We start from the raw sequence: 22,158 nt of genomic DNA, 5'->3' as shown, positions 1-22,158 counted from the left end.
TTCACTCATTGTGATGGCATTACTATAACCATCTGTTTTGGTTTTGAGTATAATAGCCCCAAGTCATCAGGAAGATAGTAAATCAGTGATTGACAAATAGTAAATATATAATATATTTTGAAATATTTCTATGGTATGAATATCCTTGATGTCAAAAGAGATTTTCTCTACCTTGTACTTAAAATAGTACTTGATACAGAGTAGGTTCTCAAAAAAGTCCTGTTGAATTAATAGATAATTTTCTTATTAAATGGATGATTTTATTTTCAGTGGGGTTAAGAAGATTTTTGTCTATTTTAAAAGAACAAGCTCTCAGTCATTCAAAAGTCTTCACTCTGCCAAGGGTCAGGATGATTAGGTCCCTTCTGGGCTTTGATTTCAGTGTCATTTTTTAGAAGCATCTCAACAGAGACTTTATATACTTACCTTCTGGTTCTTACTCTCATTGAGAGTTAATTATTTAATGGGCAACACAGTCACAGCATCCCATTATTGTAGAATTAACTCAGATTAAAATATAAACATTTTGATGTAACTTATAGCACTTGGGTTTTTTCCAGAAATCTTTTGTCCAAATCCCCCCTCTATACTCAATGGGCAGCACAATGGGCCTTCTCAGGGAGATGTTCCCTATGGAAAGGAAATAACTTACATGTGTGACCACCACCCAGCCAGAGGGATGACCTTCAACCTCGTTGGGGAGAGCACCCTCTGCTGCACAAGTGACGTTGAAGGGAACGGGATCTGGAGTGGCCCAGCCCCTTGCTGCGAACTTGCTGGTCCTGCAGGTTAGTACCCATGTACCTTGAATGGATTCAGAACATCTGGCCAACACCCTTGACACTTCCATAAGATACAGTGTTTGCTTGTGGGTTCAACATTGTCATAAGTGAAAGGGTCAGAGTTACACGCATAGCTAAAACAGGGGACTCCAAGCTGTGTTTGAATAGTAAGATGTGAATAATTCTTCTTGCTGGTGTAGTGGTGAACAGAGTGGGGTAAGAGGAGGGAGAGAAGGGTGAGGGGAAGGCAGTAAGCACCATGTATAAATCAAGAAGAAATACATATTCTTTGGAGAGGACATGAGAATAACTGGCTGTGAACACTAACCAATGCCAGGATAACTGATACACACTCCCCGCAGATGCAGGGGCATGCAAAGAATCAAACTGGCAATATGGAGAGTATTTAGCTAAGGTTTTAGCTAGTCCTATGCTGAACAGGCTAAGTAACCAAAAAGACATGTCCTTGGTAGCTTAAGATCCTGACTCAAAGTAGGCCCATTTGTCAGCTGGCTTCTGAGTCCCAACTTAAATTTCGTCCTTGAATTTTTACATTGTGAGAGTTAGAAGCAAGGAAAATAAGCTCAAGGAAGAGTACGAAAGAGAAAGAAGCTTTTTCTTCCTAAAGACTTGAGGTTACCTGGTTCTTGAGTCCTGACTGTAGGCCTTCCCAGGATGGAAGCGGGAGTACACTGGGGATATGGCACCAGATGTGGAATACCTCATGAGAGAGAAAAGCATGCCAATGAGAAAAGGCAATGCATGATAAAAGGAATTTAACCCTTCTTTGGTGTCCCTCCCCTTCCAGCTGGATGGTTATATCCGAATCCAAGAAGATTTCCTTAAATGAAATTGCTTAGGCCACCAGCCATGCCTATTGAATGGACAAGAGAGAAGCTGGTCTCCTCCAAAAGGGAGATAGTTGAATATAACAGACTCTATTCAAAATATGCAGCAAGAGATCTACCCTCTCATTAAGAAAACACAGCAGCTTAGACAAAGCTGCTCAATGGCTTGGTCTGTTTTGTTCTTGTTCTTAAATATCTGGCTTAGCATCAGAATGAGAAGAGTGGTGAGTAGTTGCCTAGGGCTTCCATACAAATTACCACAAACTAAATGGCTTAAGACAACAGAAATGTCTTCTTTCACAGATCTGTGGACTAAAGTCTGAAATCAAGGTGTTAGCAGGTCTGCACTCCCTTTCTCAGCTTCTGGTAGCTCCTGGCATTCCTTGGCTTAGAGACACATCATTCCAATCCCTGTCTCTGTCTTCATGTGGCCTTCTCCCCTGTGTTTCTGTGTCTCAAATGTCCCTCTCCTTCTCATATAGACACCATCCATTACTGGGTTTAGGGCTCACTCTGGTAATCCAGGATGATCTCATCTTTTTTTTTTTTTTCATTCTTTCCTTAGAAATTTTATTCTCCCCATCCCACTATTGAAAGCTCCTTAAAAAACATTAAACAAAAGCAATCCATGGAAAGAAAAGGAAATATATATAAATATTTATGCCAAAAGCAGTAGCATTATAAATATCAATCAATTTTAAATAGAAAATATCAAGGAAGCAAACAATTTTTAAATACCTTTCAAAAACATAATTTCATTTTGAGAGTGTTACTTTAAATATAGCTGAAAAGACCCTCATTCCATGTAAGTTCCCACAGTGATGTCCTGGATGGATGTACCTTCTGGGGTAACATCATTCAACCCACTACAACTAGTGACTGCTATTTAGAGCCAGAGAGGCTGCTTTTGTTGGACACCCTGAGAATGAGGTAGGGAGGAATAAATGGAGAGAGAAGGTAAAATATGTGTTGATATACATGAGTATATTAACACCAAGAAATGAGCATATGAACGGTTAACCCTACACACAGGCAGTCTAATGGGCCCGATACATGAAACCATTAGCTAAAATTCTTGCTTTGGTGAGACAAGAGCAGAAAGGCCAGAAAGGTGAACAGTCTTCCTAGTAGTAAAAAATTTCCTGATGAGTAGCTGCTGTTGGAAAGCCCCATGCTAAGGTAACTTGAAGGGAAAGAAAAACCTTTTGCCATTATTGTAAGTCTTCTTCTCTGAGCCCATCTACCAGCTTCACTGGAAAGAATGAGGAGGTAGGCTGGAAATCACTCTGCTCACTGTGGTTTTCCTGTGATTTTGCTCTCCAGATTACTGTAAAGCCCCAGAAGAGTTTCCATTTGCCAAGCCTACAGTCCTGACTGATGAGTCCGAGTTTCCAATTGGGACATCTTTGAATTATGAATGTTCCCCTGGGTATTTTGAAGCTATGTTTTCTATCACCTGCTTAGAGCACTTGGTCTGGTCGAGTGCCGAAGGTATCTGTAGAAGTGAGTAATGCCATCCTGGGAGCTAATTCATGTATGTCAAAGCATCTGTGGGATCTAATTTAATTTGTTCAGATTTTGTAGGCAAGATATCAAGGTTTGCCCAAGTCATTTAAATGGAGGGTAGACTTTGTCAGTCAGCCTTTCTTATGGCCTGGAGTCTGTGCCTTGACTCCATGTTCATGTCACAGGAATGTCTCTCACAAAAGGAAGCTCAGGGGAAATTTCCATTCACTGGTGTTGATCTTTGATGGCTAAAACCCAGAAATGAATGAAATAGGGATGCCAAAGAAAATTATGTAGGTCACATAAATGAATGAATGGTGAATGGTGCTTGGTTAACCCAGATGGAGGTGAAATCCCAAATTTCGAGGCCTTTAATCCAGGCTGATGGGATAAGAAAACAATTCTTTATCCATCAGTGACTTTTATTGGAAGATCCAGAGTAGTCTTTTATAAAGCAGTGCTCTGTAGCTGCTTGATTCTGAGCTTGTATGGTGAATTTCCTCAAATGGTCAATTCTATGGAGCAATCACATGTGTATATACTGTTCAGTATGCTACACCCCGGGCTGAATCTTAAAAACCGAATTGAAATCTACACCTAGCCCCAAATTCTGCTTCTTTCCTGCAGGAAAATCATGTGGAGCTCCACCAGAACCCTTTAATGGCACAGTGCATATAAATACAGATACCCAGTTTGGATCAACAGTTCATTATTCTTGTAATGAAGGGTGAGTTGAGAGCACTATCCCTAGGATATAAGCTCCAGAACAACAATACTATCTCTGACCTAGTCTGACAAGGCAAACTAAACTGTCACCTGCACTTCAGAAAGTTAGCAGTAAGAACTTCTGGGTAGAGATGGTAGCTTGAACACTGGGATATGACCAAAGGAAATAAAAAAGAAGTAGCAACTGTATTTGTATGTTAATGAGGGGAGGGCACCAGGGTCCTGCTAAATGTAGTAATGTGGAACCTGGTAAGATCCTCACTGGATAAAAAGGACTGGCCTGCTACATGAGTAAAAAGAGAACTGCTAGCTGAACTTTGCATGCAACATTCTTAACTAAGATCTGCAAGTATATATATAGCTGAGTTGGAGGACCTTGAAGTTGGGGTTGGAGAGGCAGTCTCAATGGAGTAGCTCTGGGAAATGTATTAATATGCCAAGTGAGTGTGAACATTCATGGAGTTCTTGCCCTAACTCTTCACTGGCACAGGGAACCTTGCTAGAAACCAGTGCCTCAACATAGAGGGAGCAACTAAGGAATGTGTACTAAACTCTTGCCACAAAAATTCAGAGAAAAAAATAGAATTTTATTGGATTACAAAAGGAAACATATATTATATGCATTAGACATATCTGGAAGCCATGAATAACTCAAAGATCAAAAAATTTAACATCCAACATTCTACCACTCATCATAGTTAATATTTTGCTATGAATTCTTCCAGGGTTTTTATCTGATAACTCACATATAACCCAGATGTCTGTTGAGCTCAATTGCCTTTAGAAGGGAGAGCTGGTTAAATTGGACACAGACATTAATGCCATATCTGGAAAGCATCGATTCTACCCTTATCATTGCTCTCCTGCCCCCAAGAAGGGCTTCTGATTTCTCAGTTCATCAGTCCTTCAAATGACTGTTGCCCCAGTCAACATCAATGACACTATCAAGACAGTGAAAAGAGGGCCCACAGAAAGGCAGAGAAAATTTATAAATCATTTCCCTAACAAGGGTTTCATAAGCAGATTATATAAAGAAGTCCTGCAGCTCAACTACAGAAATGCTTACAGTGTAATTGAAAAAAAAAAAATGGTCAAAGGATTGAAATAGACATTCCTCCAGAGAGGATAAGAGGACGAACAGGTACTAAATATAATTAGTCATTAAAGAAACACACATCAAACCCACTTCATTAGGATGGCTCTAATAATAATGGGTGTTTTGGTTTTGGGTTTTTTTTGATGAAAAATAAAACTATGGGGAGGATGTAGAGAAAATGAAACCAATGGTTGGTAGTGGGATTGCTAGTGGGCATATGGACTGGTGCAGCCGCTGTGGGAAATAGTTTGGTGATTCCAAAGTTACCATGGAATTACCATGTGACCCAGCAATTCCAATCCTAGGTATGTATCCAAACAGATTGAAAACAGAGACTCAGACAGATAAAGGTTTATCAGCTGTTCTACCTATTTTGAAGTACATCCTGATAAATTACATTTTTCCTACAAAAATGACACATCTCACAGATATTTTCAATTTAATTGGGATAGAGGACATAACATTTTTATAAAGTACTTTTAATATATACTTTTTAAGAAAGATTTTATTTATTTATTTGACAGATAGAGATCACAAGTAGGCAGAGAGGTAGGCAGAGAGAGAGGAGGAAGCAGGCTCCCTGCTGAGTAGAGAGCCCAATGCGGGGCTGGATCCCAGGACCCCAGGTTCATGACCTAAGCCGAAGGCAGAGGCTTTAACCCACTGAGCCACCCAGGTTCCCCTAATGTGTACTTTTTTATGAAGTTTCCTCAGTATCTATAATGATAACTATTTTCTCATTCATGTGTATCTGTAGATTTGTTATTTTGTGAAGTTATGATTGGCCAAGTTTTGTTTGTTTTAATCAGCCACTTTAAAGAAACTGCTCTTTGATTTACTTATCATTTCTATTCTCTTTTTTGTACTTACTGGTTTATTTTACAGGTTCCTCAGACCAGCTTCCTTTATATGTTCATGTTTATAGTCTATAAAACATCTAAAGTAAAATGTTGGGTTCATTTATATGAAATTAAAAAAAATTTTTTTTAAGATTTTACTTATTTATTTATTTATTAGAGAGAAACAGTTTGGGGGTTGGGGACAGAGGGACAGGCAGACTCCACACCTAGCACAGAGCTGGATGTGGGGCTCTATCCTAGGAGCCTGAAATCATGACCTGAGCCAAAGTCAGGTGTTTAAACAACTGAACCACCCAGGCACTCCTGAACTTTTTCTTGTCAAATGACAAAAGTATTAAATATTTTTCTAAAGCAGTTTTGACATCAGCATCCCAGAAATTTTCAAAGAGTAATATTTGCATCAGCATTTATAAGGAAGGCACTGAATAATGAATGTCAGGTTTATCACTACAGGTTGTTGAGGCCAGTTGGCATTTAAATTCTAACCTTAGTAACTGTCATGTGAATTCGGACAAATTTGTTAAACTCTGTTTTCTCTTTTATAAAATGGGGGCTAGGCATAATATTTGCTTAAAAGCATCATTTTAAAAATTAAGTAAATGAATCTATGTCAAACACTTTGAAGAGTGGAACACATGACTCGCTGATCATGTTATTCTTATCCTATAGGTAATCTGCAATGGCTGTTTTACTTTTGTCTTTGACCAAGATCCCACCCAACCTTTGAATTTTTTATTTATTCTGTAGTTATTGATTGCTAGTGTTATTGTATTATAATGAGAACATATAGCTGTTTTGATTTTTCCTATGTGCAAATGTATTCAGATACACTCTGAGGAGTGATAGGTTACAACTTTTATAAATGACTCCTTGAGAGAAAGCTTACATTCTCTGTAAAATACAAAGTACAACACACAACTGAATGTGAGACAAAATCGTATCTGTGAGCTACGTTTAATCATTTGCAGCCTATGGAATATCTCCATAGATTTCCTCTACTCCAAACTAATTCTAAGTCCATGAACAAATAGGAAGGATAGAGGTAGCACAGCTCTTACATATCCCATCCCTGACCTTATGTAATGGTCTCTCCAGTGTCTGTGTCAGCATGCTTCTGCACAGTGTGTATTTTGCTCACAGGGAAAGGAATCTCAGGACTTTTCTTGATCAGAGGTTGGCTTCAAGGGCACCTGAATTCCTAATGTCCTGGGAAGCTAAGGAGTAGGCTGGAGTAAAAGAATTTCAGAGAGATGGGAAATCAAGTCAGAAAAAATTACAACAATTGCTACTGGAGCATATTAGTGTCTCATAATACATTAAAAAATATTCCCTGTTTTTTACAGCCATACATAGACTGGAACCTGCCTCACATTTTTTACTCCAATTCTCTAACTTAGTCATAGTGAACACATTAAAAGCAACATCTATAGTCAAAAGTCATGACACCCATGATCCTGTGCTTTTAAGACAATTGTTAAATGTAGAATAGGAGAAAGGCAGAAGGAAATACAGTAGGGCTTCTCAAATAGTTTCTTTGAAGAAATTTTGAGGATTTTGTTGGTGCATTTGAAATATTTGTTGGCACACTGGAAAAGATTTTACAACATACTCCATAAAACAGAGTAACAATAAGTAAAACTCAATATAAGTGCCTCGACCCATTTACAAAAGTACTCACTATCATTGCTCTACCACACAGTTCCTGTCACCTTTATATCACTGTTTTTGGAAGACCTGGTGTATAGGTTAGGATTGGATTAAGCTGTAAAAGACAGAACAAACAAAATAAAAGGCTTAAACAAGATAGTAGTTTACTTCCTTCTCAGTTTAAGAATCAGGGGAAGTCCTTCAAGAAAACAGTAACGTACAAACCCAGGGCTAATAGGTGACTCCGTGATCCACATAAACCTCGGATTCTTCCACTTGAGACTCTGTGTCATCACATGGTCCAGGTCTTGCCAGCCAAGAGAAACAATGGAGGAAAGGAACAGCCATTCCTTTAAAGACACTTTCCAGAAGTTTCTCCCAACCCTCTCGGTGCATCCCTGTAGCTAAAACTTAGTCACATGGCTATACACAACCCTAGGGAACCTTTAATGAAGATGCCCAAAAGCCCAGTTAAAAATACAGGGCTCCATCGCTAATGAGAAAGAAGAAAGTAGATAATAGAGATAGCAGGAGACTCTACTACAAATGGTTACTGCCCTGATCACGTCTTTGATAATCAAGAAGCAAAGTTCTTAGCTGTTCCAGTAACTACTCACTATTATATGGCATTGCATTATACCCCTTATCTTTTACTTAATCAAGTTTAACCCTACTCTACACGAAATGTGTGAATACCTTAGCTGAATATCCTTTGTGACATTTCTTACCATAACAGTATAGATACCTACTAAATAAAAAATAAGTGATGAAATGTTCCAATCTTGGTGACCTACACTGAATGATTTTATGTCACAATAGGTAAGTATTCCCATCTATTACATTTGAGTCATCTTAGCAAAACCATCATCCTATCCTTCATTCAACAGGTATTTTTCAAGTACCACATGGCTAAAAGTCTCTAGGTGAGGTTCTAGAAAATATAAATATTTCAATAAGATATTTTCCCTTAATCAAGGAGCTTGTCATTTCCTGGGTGGATGTGCACATGGATAGAATAGCTCTTGAGATTCCCTAAAGACAAGTACAAAATGTCCCTTGATGAAGAAGGGCATTACTGCATTCTGTAATGAGGGACTAGCAAGAAACATGGATGAAAGCGGTGAGAATTAAACCTGTTGTCCTTAGAAATGGCCAATTTTCAGATGGAAATAAAGTTTCTTCCTTGATATCTCCTGTTTTAATCTGCCTGTAATTTGTAGCATCTATCCACAATTCTTTTCTCATAGTGACTTAAGTAGAAAATAAGTGTAGAGTATAATTTTTCCATTCTTTGCTTCTAGGTATCGACTCATTGGCTCCCCTTCCTCGGCTTGTCTCCTGTCGGGCAGTACTGTCACTTGGGATAAGGAAGCACCTGTGTGTGAGGGTGAGTTGACGGGGCCTTCTTCCCATAATTCCCTCTGTTCCACCCAAATCTGCCCATGTTACAAAGAGGAAATCTGGTCCATCTCTCAGATATTCGAAAACTGGAGTCCTGGGCTGCATAGACCTCCAGCTGTTTGTTTATTTTAGGAGGTTATTTATCTGGAACTGTGGGTCTGAACTTGGGTAAAATTGCCCTCCTTTCCTACTTTGATAGTAAAATGTTCTCCAGGGTAAAGATTTTCCTCGTGACTAAATTGAAAAGACAGTGAAGAAAATGAAATTTGTCTCTGCCACCTCTTCATAGCACATTATAAGCCCAAGAAGTGATTTACTCCCTTCCGTATTATTTTCACTCTGAAAAATGAAACAAGATCTCATAAATCTTAGTGATTGCCCCAAGTCTCTGGTCATTTTGCACTTCACCCTTTCTTTAAATTCTTCAGGTTCATGTCCTGGTTGTAGTTGTTTTTGATTAGTCGGCCCTGCACCTTTTCAGTGGGATGTGATAAGGTGAACTTCCAAAGCTCTGAGCAGACGGATGATTGACGGATTGCAAATTGGTAAAATATTCGAGCTGGAAGAAATCAGGATCACACACAGAACTGAGGACAGTGAAAGTGGGCACAAACTTCTGGAAGGGCTTATGAGCAATAGGTCCAAAAGCCTTAATGTAAATGCCCTTTCACCTAGTAATTCTATATCTGAGAATTTATCCCAAGAAAATAATCATGGAATTTCCCCCATGATTTTGGTCCACAGGCACTCAATGCAACAATATTTAGGATAGTGGAAAATGTTAAGAATCTAAATGTTCAGTATGATTGGAATACAGTTAATAGAAGAAATAAGTATGATAAGTTTTGAAGAAAGGCAGAAAAGTATACCATGAGCATTAGAGATTGAGCTGCCTCACCCAAGTGGAAACAGATAGTATATTTATGTATCTACATGCTCAAATATTAACAGGCACTAAAAATGATACTATAGAAAATATATTCATAGCTGCAGGACCATATGCACACAAACACATCTGAAACAATATACATAAAGTTGCTAAAAATAGTTCTTTTTGGTCCATCATCATTTTCTTCTCTTTGCTTGTCCATATTTTATAAATTTCCTCTAAGAAATGTGTTCATTATATTGATATTATAAATAGATAGATAGATAGTATTGATAAAAAGAAGATAGCATTGGCTTTTAAAGATTCAAAGAAATGGACAAGGGGTTATATATAAAATGCCTTCTTTACCCACCAAAAATTTAAAATTCTCTGAAAAAATCCAAGTTAGGAAAATTCTATCAATTTACTATATCAGTCTTCTAGGGGGACATCTTTCATGAAAAATGTTTCCACATCTACATTTATAGGTCAATACACATTGAACCGAGTCAGTATTGGTTATCTATATATGTGCATGTGAACATGTATGTAGGTAATTATATGAGTATTTAAAAACCTTCATGTAATGATAGAACATAGTAATCATTTACCATTTACCTCTGAATCTGTGAATATTTCATTTCTCATGCCTTATCTTTTACATTTCTTTTCTCCCTTTTCTTTTTTTGAAATATATTTGACATAGAGCATTGTTATTATCATACATTGTAATGTGATGCCATTGTAGTGATCATTACAAGTTCTACCACTTTAACATAATCATCCTTTCTCTTTAGTAGTTAGAATAATTAAGTTCCCGTCTCTTAGCACATTTGATGTTCCTCATCCAACATTGTCTGTGTGCACTGTGCTGTGTATTATCCTTCTAAGGATTTCTTTACTACTCATTGGAAGTTTGTACTATTAAATAACATCTGCCCTGTCCTCCCATACCCTAACCCCTGGTAATCACCATTTTATTCTGTTTTCACAAGTTTCTCTTTTTTTATATTCCACGTGTTAGTGATACTGTATAGTACTTTCTTTCTCTCACTGACTGATGTCACTTAGCCTAATGTGCGCAAAGTCTCTCCATGTTGTAGCAAACGGCAGGATGTCCTCCTTTCTCATGGCTGAGTAATACTCCATGGTATGTGGGCACCACATCTCCTTTATCCATTCATCTACCGTTGGACACAATTGTTTCCAAATCTCGGCTATTGTAAATAATGCTGCAATGAGATGGGGTACATACATGTTTTGGGGGCTTCGTTTATTCATTTGAGAGACGGGGGGAGTGTGAGCGAGAGCATGAGCAGGGGAAGGCACAGAGAGAGAGGGAGAAGTGGACTCCGCACTGAGTAGGGGGCCTGATGCTGGGCTTGATACCAGGATGCCAGGATCATGACCTGAGCCAAAGGCAGAGGCTTAACCCGCTGAGTCACCCAGGCACCCCATATATTTTTGAGTTAGTGTTTTAATTTTCTTTGGGATAAATACCCAGAAGTGGAATCATATCGGTAACGGGATCATATTGAGTACTATTTTTAATTTTTTTTAGGGCCCTCAATACTGTTTTCCATTGTAGCTGCAGCACCTGTGTGCAGGAGTTCTCTTCTTCCACATCCTCAGCAGCACTTGATAACACTTGTCTTCTTGCTGATGGCCATTCCATTGGACATGAAGTAATTCCTCATTGTGGTGTAGATTTACGTTTCCCTGATGACTGGTGATGCTGAGCATCTCTTCATGTACCCGTTGGCCATTTTTATGTCTTCTTAGGAAAAAAGTGTATTTTTTTTGTTGAAGTATAATTAACATACAGTGTTACATCAGTTTAAGGTGTACAAAAGAATGACTCAACAATTCTGTACCTTAGTGCTCAGCAAGATATGTGTAATTTTATCCTTTTTAAATCAGATTGTTTGGGTTTTGTTATTGAGTTGTATGAGTCCTTTGTACATTTTGGAGATTAACTCCTTATCTGATCTATCACATGCAAAATGTTCTCCCATCCTACAGGTTGCCTCTTCATTTTGTTGTCTCTTTTGCTGTGCAAAAGTTTTCAGGTTTCCTGTAGTCCCATTTGTTGATTTTGCTTTTGTTGCTTGTGCTTTTAGTGTCATATCCAAAAAGTCATTGCTAAGACCAATGTCAAGGATGCTTCTCTTCACTTTCTTCTGAGAGTCTTATGGTATCAGGTCTTATATTTAAGCCTTTGATGCATTTTGAGTGAATTTTTGTGAGTGGTGCTCTTAGCTTTCTTGTCAATTATTAATTGGCTGTATAGTCAGGAAGTTCATTCTGGACCCTCTATTCTGTTTTGTTGGCCTAGGTATCTGATTTTGTGCCAGTACTATACTGTTTTTATTACTGTATCCTTGTAGTGTAGTTTGAAATCAGAATGTATGATACCTCCAGCTTTGTTCTTTTTCATTGAAATTGCTTTGGCTAATCTAGGTCTTTGGGAATTGATTTGTGTTTACATGGTGGTTCCAGATAAATTTTCTGATTGTTTTTTCTATTTCTGGGAAGAATGCCATTGGTATTTTGATGTGGATTTATACATGGGCTCGGGCGGTATAGACATTTTTACAATATTTATTTTTCTAATCCATGAAAACAGGTTGTCTTTCCATTTGTGTCTTGATTTCTTTCAGCCAGGTCTTGTAGTTCTCATTGTAGATATTTTTCACTTCCTTGGTTAAGTTTATTCCTAAGTATTTTATTCTTTTTGATGTTATTGTTAATGGGAAAGCTTTCTTGATTTCTTTTCCAGATGTTTCATTCTTAGTGTATAGAAATGCAACTGATTACTGTATCTTGATTTCATATCCTATAACTTTACTGAAGTCACTGATTAGTTCCAAGTGTTTTTGTTTGAGTCTTTTGGATTTTTCACTCTACAGAATCATAACCTTTGCAAATAGTGACCATTTTACTCGTTCCTTCTCAATTTGTATGCCTTTTATTTTGTTGTCTTGCCTAATTGCTCTAGCCAGGATGTCCAGTACCACATTGAATAAGAGTGGTAAGAGTGGACACCCTCGTCCTTTTCCTGATCTTAGAGGAAAAAACTTTCCATTTTTCTCTCTTGAATATAATGTTAGGCATGGATTTGTCACATATGACCTTTATTACATTATGGTATGTTCCTTCTATACCCAATCTGCCAAAGGCTTTTATCATGAAGAATGTTGTATTTTGTCAAATGCTCTTTTCTGCATCTATTGAGATGATCCTATGATTTAAAATTTTTCATTTTATCAATGGGATGTGTTGTATTTATTGATTTGTGTATGTTGAAACATCCTTGCATCCCAAGGATAAATCCCCCTTGGTCATAGTGTATAAACCTCTGAATGTGTTCTTGAATTGGGCTTCCTAATATTTTGTTGAGAACTTTGCCTCTATATCATCAGGGATATTTTTCTATAGTTGACTTTTCTTCTGGTGTCCCAATCAGGCATTGGTGTCTGGACAATCTCATGCTTGTCTCATAGAATACATTTAGACACATTCTCATCTCTACAGTTGTTTTGGAAGGTTTGAGAGAGGTTGGTATTAATTTTTCTTTGAATGTTGGTAGAATTCATCAGTAAAGCTATCAGCCCTAGAATTTTCAATGTTGGGAGGTTTTTGATTACTGTGTCTATCTCTTTGCTAGTTACTGGTCCTTCAGATTTTTTTTTAAAGATTTTAATTATGCATTTGAGAGAGAGAGAGCACAAGCAGGGAGAGCAGCAGGCAGAGGGAGAGGGAGAAGCAGGCTCCTCACTGAGCAAGAAGCCCACCAAGGGAACTCAATCCCAGGACCCTGGGATCATGACCCGAGCTAAAGACAGATGCTTAACCAACTGAGCCCCCCAGGCATCCCTAGATTTTCTATGTCTTTATGAAATGGTCTTGGTAGGTTTTATGTTCCTAGAAACTTATCCATTTCTTCTAGATTATCTAATTTGTTGACCTATAATTGCTAATAGTAGTGTCGTATGGTCTTATATATTTTTGTTGTAATGTCTCCTTTTTCATTTCTAATTTTATTTTAGTCTTCTCTCTCCCTTTTAGTTAGTCTGCCTAAAAGTCTGTCGGTTTTGTTTATCTTTACATAAAACCAGCTTTTAGTTTTGTTGATATTGTCTATTAGTTTTCTGTTCTCTATTTCATTTATTTCCACTCTGATCTTTATTGTTTCCTTCCTTCTGATAACTTTGGCCTTAATCCATTCTTCTTTCTCTGGTTCCTTGAAGTGTAAAGTTAGGTTGTTTGAGATCTTTCCAATTTCTTAATATATGCATTTATCACTATAAACTTTCCTCTCAGAACTGCCTTTGTGGCATCCCATAAGATTTGATATGTTATTATTTCCATTTTTATTTATCTTGTGATAATTTTTCTATATCCTTTTTAATTTCTTCTTTGATCCATTCGTTGTTCAGAAGTGAGTTGTTTGGTTTCCACATAGTTTTTAGTTTCCACATAGATTTTCCAGTTTCCTCTTGTTGTAGATTTCTAGAAAAAAAAATATGTCTATTGAGGTCAGAAAAGAAATAGTTATCTGAAATTCAGTCATCTTAAATTTGCTGAGATTTGTTTCATGTGATCTTGGAAAATGTTTTGTGTGCACTCAGGAAGAATGTGTATTCTGCTGCTGATAGATAGAATGTTCTATATCTATCTGTCCATTTATTTGAGAGTATGGTTCAAGTCCAATGTTCCTTGTTAATTTTCTCTCTGATCTATTCATTGCTCATATAGAGGAACTGAAGTGCTCTACTAGTATTGTACAGTTGTCTATTTCTCCCTTTAGATCTCTGCATATTTCCCTAATAGATTTAGTGATCCAATGTTGGGTATGTATATAATTATATATTATATCTTCTACATAGATTGACCATTTTATCATTTTATAATGACCTTCTTTATCTCTTGTTATCATTTTTGGCCTGAAGTCTATTTTGTGTTATGTAAAGTATGAGTATGCCCACGTTCTTTTGATTTCTATTTGCGTAGAATATCTTTCTCCATCCCTTCATTTTGAGCCTATGTGTGTCTTCAGAGCTGAAATTAGTTTCCTGGGGCAGCATATAGTTGGGTCTTCTTTCTTATCCATTCAGCTACTCTGTGCCTTGTACCTGGTGTAGTCATCCATTTGTATTTTGAGTGATTATTGCTACATAAGGACTTACTACTGCCTTCGTATCATCTGCCTTCTGCTTGTCTTGTTCCTCCTGTTCCTCCTTTGTTTCTTTTCCCCTCTGTTTCTGCCTATCTTGGCAAAATGGTGGTTTTCTATGGTGATTTGATCATCCTCATTTTTTATGTTTCATGACCCTAGATTTTTGCTTTGGGTTTACTATGTGGCTTATACAAAACGTCTCATAGAGAAAATAGTCCTTTTTATGTTGATAACACCTTATCTTTTTTGTTGTTGTTGGTATAACAAAGTATTGATTTATTTAATCCTTTTTTTTTTTTAAATCTTTTTTTTAAATTTTATTTTATTTATTTATCAGAGAGAGAGAGGGGGAGAGAGCAAGCACAGGCAGACAGAATGGCAGGCAGAGGCAGAAGGAGAAGCAGGCTCCCTGCTGAGCAAGGAGCCCGATGTGGGACTCGATCCCAGGACGCTGGGATCATGACCTGAGCTGAAGGCAGCTGCTTAACCAACTGAGCCACCCAGGCGTCCCTTATTTAATCCTTTTAAATCTGCGGTGAAAGTCAATCATTCAGTTACTTATGTCCTGATCAACCCAGATCATTGGTAAAATTAAAAAATGCATACAGACTTTTGATATGAAAAAGGCAATGTAGACTCCATTGGGGATCTGTTGTTTTTTCCTGCCCAGCATCCACTATTCTTTTAATGGCACCTGAGTTTCCTGTGGTAAACTGCCTGCTCTCCTATTATGGGTCCACGAGGTACACATCTAGCAATCAAGAGTAGTCCTTTTTTGTCATGCTTCACAAATGTGTAATCCCAGGCAGACTAATGACAGTGAGGTCCTGAACTTCGATGGAACTAGTATGCAAGAAGCTCTCACTCCAAGGGGATTAGAAAGCTGGTAGAACATCAGTCTGGAGCTTCTGGTGGCCATCATTTTGCCTGAGAATGAAGCTAACTGAACCCCTCAAAAACTGGGTTTGGAGAAAAGCTAAAAATTACAACTGGGTCACTACAATTTAAAAGCTCACAACACCAGGGTCTTACCATTGTCAGATTATGATGTTATAATTCTATTTCTGAAAATAAAAACACATTCATCCTAGAGTCTCCAAAATCTTTCTAGGAAGAGGTAAAATGAAAGAGGATCTTTAGTAGTCTGACCAAAAAAAAAGTCCATTATTCTCATAATAAGAATTGAATGGAGGGGCACCTGGGTGGCTCAGTGGTTTAAAGCCTCTGCCTTTGGCTCAGGTCATGGTCTCAGGGTCCTGGGATCGAGCCCCGCATTGGGCTCTCTGCTCAGTGGGGACCCTGCTTCCCCCTCTCTCTCTCTGCCTGCCTCTCTACTTGTGATCTCTCTCTCTCTGTGTCAAATAAATAAAATCTTTAAAAAAATAGAACTGAATGGACTGATTTAAAGAAAAATAAACATTATTGTTTACATAATATATTCAGAATCATGTGGTTCCTAGTGATTGCAGAATCTCGTCATGCTTGGAGAGGAACAGAAGATGGTAGCTGAGAAGCACATGCTCTCATAAAAGACACCTAAACAGTTTTCGTAGGATGACGAATATTAAGGATTTGAACATAAAACTTTTTCTCAGAGGAAACAAACTTAGTTTCTAAAGAGCATTCACTTCTGACATCTCCATTCCTGATTTCAGTGGCTGCAGACTATGTACATCTGTGCCACACTTAGGACAAGAAAAATACCTGTGAAAGAAGAAACTACTCTTCACACAGTAGAACAGAAGATATGCTCACTTATGGTGTGAGGCATGGGCGGGAGGCACTCTCCACACATAGAACATTGCCCACTGCCACTGGTGGCTAATGTATTGTCACTGTTAGGTGCACCAGTAAAAGGAATAAACCCTGAGGATCACTTAGCTTTCAACTTCTGGATATTAATAAATGGTAAGAGAGAAAAACCTGAAACTCAGCAAAACCACACCAGAGAATTTCCCTGGTCATATACTCACAGCCTAACTTCGCATTTTGTTTCAGGGCTTGGGACATACAGAATGAATGCCGAATGTTCTGTCAAAGTTGCAAACTTGCCCCTCTAAAGGAAAATCAAGATATTAATCAGCCCACGTAATTTCAAAAGTCCAACCATAATATTCACACACTGCCTCACTTTCCCAAATGACACTGGTTTCAAAACAGGTGGTACCAGTGCTCCTGTAGCCATGGCCTGGCCTTCCAGGAAACATCGCTTATGTACTGAATATGCAAAATGGACTGTCCCACAGTTGCATTTTTAGAGTAAATGGTGAATCACCACAAAAAAATCCACAAGAACCTTTTCAACTTTGGCTCAAAGTGGGCGAAGGGACCTGGCTTACATCCGTGAAAGCAGAGTAAACTGGGGCCAAACCAGCTGCTCCAGAGCCTCGTTAAGTTTAAGTGCATCCTGCTGACTTATTCTTAGCACTCTGTTTGTCCTCTCCATGTTTTCTCTGCAAGTCATGTCTTCTCTGAAGGTCTCTTAGGAGTCTGCAGAATACCCATTCCATGTCACCTTTTCTGAAACGTTCTCTGAGAAGTGTGGCTTCTCCTAGCTGAACCTGGATTACCCAGGCTTCCAGACCTCGCAGGCTTCAGAGCTGATAACACCTTATCTTCCTTCACCTATTAAGCTTTTTATATTTCTATTATTAGTTTACCTCTTTTCATGTTGTATATTCATTAAGAAATTATAGTAGATACAGTTCTAATGAATGTTCTTTTCTGTAAGTTTTTCTATTATAATTAGGTGGTTAACATGCCATTCCAATAGAATTATGGTTTTCTGTTTTATTTTTCACCTTTGTTAGAGTACTGCTTACTTTCACTTGCTGTTCTGTCACTCGTTGATGTCTTTTCATTTCAGCTGAAAACATTCTTTTAACATTACTTGTAAGGCAGGTCTGGTGGTGGTGACCCTCCCTCAGTTTTTTTCTGGGAAAGCCTTTATTTCTCCTTCATATCTGAAGGCTAATTTTGCTAGAAAACATACACTGGCTGACTGTTTTTGTTTCGGCACTTTGAATATATCATTCCTCACTCCTGTTCTAAAGAGTTTCTGCTGAGAAATACACTGGTAACCTAATGGGGCTTCCTTTGTAGGGTACTTTTTTTCTTTTACCCTTGGTTGCTTCAAAGATTCTTTCTTGATCATTGATTTTTGGCAGCTTCATTACATGATATTCTGGGGAGGGCCTTTTTGCAATGAGATAATAGGGTATTCTATTAGTTTCTTGGATTTGTATGTTTAATTCCTTACCCATGGTAGGGAAGTTCTCAGCTACTATTTTTCTAAAGATAATTCTTGCTCTCTTCTCTTCTGGTAGACCAATTATTTTTATATTTGTTTTTCTCATATCTAATACCTCTTATAGGGTTTCATCACTTTTAAAAAATCTTAGTCCTCTCTCTTCTGAGTTATCTCTAAATTTCTATCCTCCAGGTCACTAATCTGTTCTAAATCTGATCTGTCCTATTTCCAATACTTTCTAATCTAATCTTCATCTGATTCATTGAATTTGTCATCTCCAGAATTTCTATCTGGTTTGTTGGTTTGTTTGTTTGTTTGTTTCAGAGAAATAGAAAATTTTAATGTGCATAAATGAAAGGGTGGTTTAGTTCTATCTAGTTCTTTTTAAAAATTTCAATCTCTTTGATAAAGAACTCTTTCTTTTTTTCAAAGTTTTATTTAAATTCTATTCAGTTAATATACAGTGCAATATTGGTTTCAGGAGTAGAATCCAGTGATTTATCATTTATATACAAACCCAGTGCTGCTCATAACAAGTGCTCTCCTTCATACCCATCAACCATGTGTCCCATCCCCACCCACCTCCCTCCATCAATCCTGTTTGTTCTCTATCCTTAAAGAGTGTCTGTCTTATGTGTTCAGCTGGTTAAGCGTCTGCCTTTGGCTCAGGTCACATTCCCAGGGTCCTGGGATTGAGGCCTGCATCAGGTTTCCTGCTCAGCAGGGAGTCTGTCTCTCCCTCTCCCTCTCCCTCTCCCCCACCTCATGCTCTTTCTCACTCTCTCTCTCAAATAAATAAAATCTTTTTTTTTTAAGTGTTTCTTATGGTTTGTCTCCTTCCACCTTCTTTGTTGTTTGTTTCCCACACCGTATGTTCATGTTTTGTTTCTTAAATTCCACAGATGAAGGAAATCATATGGTATTTGTCTTTCTCTGATTGACTTATTCCATTTAGTATAATACACTCTAGCTCCATCCACATGGTTCCAAATGGAAACACCTCATTCTTTTTGATGGCTGTATAATATTCACACACACACACACACACACACACACACACACAGACACACACACCCCACATCTTGGTAAATAACTCTTTCTGTTCATTAATTTTATTCCTGAGTTCACTGAATTGCCTTTCAGAGTTTTCTTGTAGCTCATGACGGAATCTCTTCCTAACAGCTGTTTAGAATTCTTAATCATTTAGATTGCAACATTCCATGCCTTTGCGATTGATCACTGGAGAATGACCCTTTTCTCTTTGCCATACCACGTTCCAGTGATTTTTCATAGCATTTGACAAAATGTCTCTCTACCATCCCATTTAAAGTGGTACATACCTTTGTTTACTGCAGTTCAAGTACTTGCAATTAGAAGCCCCTCCTTTGATTTCCAGAAGGTGGCGCGACAGCTCAAGTTTTTGGTTTCTCTTTACCTACCAGAGGTGGTTCTGGGCTGCACTGGGGAGCATTGGTTTTAAAAAGCTGGTGTAGGGGGGCGCCTGGGTTGCTCAGTGGATTAAGCCTCTGCCTTCAGCTCAGGTCATGATCTCAGGGTCCTGGGATCCCCACATGGGTCTCTCTGCTCAGCGAGGGGCCGGCTTCCCCCCTCTCTCTCTGCCTGCCTCTGCCTACTTGTGATCTCTGCCTGTCAAATAAATAAATAATAAATAAAATCTTAAAAAAAAAAGTTGGCGTAGGTACCCCAACCAGGTGGTGGGTATTATAGAGGGCATGGATTGCATGGAGCACTGGGTGTGGTGAAAAAATAATGAATACTGTTATGCTGAAAATAAAAAATTAATTAAAATAAATAAATAAATGGGGGCAGGGAGCTGGTGTAGGGACTCCAGGGTGGCTCAGTTTTTTAAGCGGCTGCTTCTGGTTCAGATCGTGATCCTACGGTTCTAGGATCGAGTCCCACATGGGGCTCCTGGCTCAGCAGAGAGCTTGCTTCTCCCTCCCACTCTGTCTGCTGCCCTCCCTGCTTTGTACTCTCCCTCTCTGTTAAATGAATAAATAAACCTTAAAAAGAAAAAAAAGCTGGTCGAAAAAGCTGCTGGCAGAGTTGGTTAAGATGTGGTTTTTAGCACCTGTTGCTTTGTGGGTGCCCACAACCCAACAGTGGCAGAATCCTCAAGCTTGGGATACTGCCAGAGGTCTGAGGGCAAACCCCCTGCTGAAATCCCAAAGCTGATAGCCAGGGCAGAGGCTCCTTCAATGACCTTTGTTATTCTTGTTTGCCTCCCCACCCCGCCCTGCCCCACCCCACCCCACCCCTGCCCCCAGAGTTGCAGAGGTCCCTTCTCAGAAATCTGTGCACCTGGAGAAAAATGGGTTCAGTCAATCACTCAGCACTTTTGCTTTCTACCTCCTCTGTGAGGGCAGTCTCTGGCCCTGAAGAGGGAGCTGGTTCCTCAAGATCCTCCTTCTCCTCTGCCTCCAAACTCCTCTCTGCCCTGCCTGGATGGGCGCTTGCTTCTCCCCTCAGGCTGGCTGGACCTCTGCAAATTCTCTCTCTCTGGTGCGTGTCCACCATGTTTGGCTCTCTCCAGTTTTGCTTTTCCCTCAGTTGCAGCAAATGAGGGTAAGCCAATTTCCCCCCCCAGCCCCACCCCACCCTTAGCCCCTTCCCTTGGATTCCAACTCCCTTGGATCCACAGCAGCCTCCAAGATTCTATCTACTTACTTTTAGAAGCACAGGTGCATAGAAATGTAATGTATAGAACCACCTTTGTTCAGTTGCGAAACACCCTTTTAATCTGGATTCTGTTAAAATATCCTGCTAGAAAACTATTAGGACATCTTATGGGATTGTGATGGAACTTCATAAGAACATCCAACCCGAGTAAAACTCAGATATCAAAAAACTCTACCTTCCTGAGACATATAAATCTGAAGGTAAATACATAAGTAAGCTTTTGATAAATACAAACAGATAAAATCGAGATACGAGAAGTCAATCACTGTTCGTTGTATGAAGGCCTTTACTTTGTTTATTCACACAATTCTGACAGGCTTGGGTATCTATTCCTAAATTCATATCAGATTCAAAGCATCAAATTAGTTTTCGGGAGAGAACTGCTAGGAACAGACTAAAAGCAGAAAGAAATGACAGCCGGTCACTTGGAAGAAAGAAAAACACAAAAGAAAAGGCTCCTAGAGCCTTAATCTGGCTCTGAAGAACCCAATAGGAATCACTGTATTCTGAAGACACTATTGTGTATTTGGTATTGATACAGATGATGATGGTCATGAATCATCAAGAAACACATCTGCTGAAAATGATAGTCTATGTTTAATAAAGATTCACTAAGATTTATTCGCAACTTCAGATCTTTGAGGGCCAACCTCATCTGTCTTATACCCACAGTGTCAACCCAGGACTGTCTTTAAGCTAGACATCAAGCAGGCAAACAACAGTTGCTAAAAAACAAATTAGTTATCTTTCCAATCGAATCTTAGCTACCTGGAGGGTCTTGGACTTTTACAATAAACTGAAATTAAAGTCTCAACTTCAGTTAGTTACTTCTCTGAAAGAAAAAGTCTTACATATTTAAATCCACCCACCATAGTTGTGTTCCCATTGCAAAAATACAGTCCCAGGATACCATGGAGGTAGGATCATGTTGATTGAAATGCTAATGGAAACTAAAGCTCTTGCTTTCTTTCCAGAAATCTTCTGTCCAAATCCTCCCTCTATCCTTAATGGGCAGCACACCGGACCTTCTCAGGGAGACATTCCCTACGGAAAGGAAATTACTTACACGTGTGACCACCACCCAGCCAGAGGAATGAACTTCAGCCTCATTGGGGAGAGCACCCTCCGCTGCACAAGTGACGATGAAGGGAATGGGATTTGGAGTGGCCCTGCCCCTTACTGTGAACTTGCTGGTCCTGCAGGTCAGTGCGTACATATTTCCCTATGTCCCATCAAGATCAGAATATCTGGGTGAGAACCTCCCTGTTTCTATGGGAACAGTCATTTTGGCTTGG

The 22,158-nt window shown here is 38.8% G+C and overlaps 1 protein-coding gene across 1 annotated transcript in view; it reads left to right on the top strand.

Moving 5' to 3' along the window:
• LOC132025986 (complement receptor type 1-like) overlaps positions 1 to 22,158 on the top strand; it is a 37,447-nt gene that overhangs the window by 655 nt on the left and 14,634 nt on the right. Inside the window, exons 2-6 of the mRNA XM_059413942.1 lie at positions 561 to 788; positions 2,954 to 3,133; positions 3,764 to 3,863; positions 8,767 to 8,852; positions 21,838 to 22,065. Of these exons, the coding sequence (XP_059269925.1) occupies positions 561 to 788; positions 2,954 to 3,133; positions 3,764 to 3,863; positions 8,767 to 8,852; positions 21,838 to 22,065 (822 nt within the window). The remainder of the gene's footprint in view (positions 1 to 560; positions 789 to 2,953; positions 3,134 to 3,763; positions 3,864 to 8,766; positions 8,853 to 21,837; positions 22,066 to 22,158) is intronic.

This window comes from Mustela nigripes, chromosome 10 (genome assembly GCF_022355385.1).
Source record: "Mustela nigripes isolate SB6536 chromosome 10, MUSNIG.SB6536, whole genome shotgun sequence".
Taxonomy (NCBI): Eukaryota; Metazoa; Chordata; class Mammalia; order Carnivora; family Mustelidae; genus Mustela; species Mustela nigripes.
Note: the sequence above shows the minus strand (reverse complement) of the source record. Positions and strands in the feature narration are given on the sequence as shown.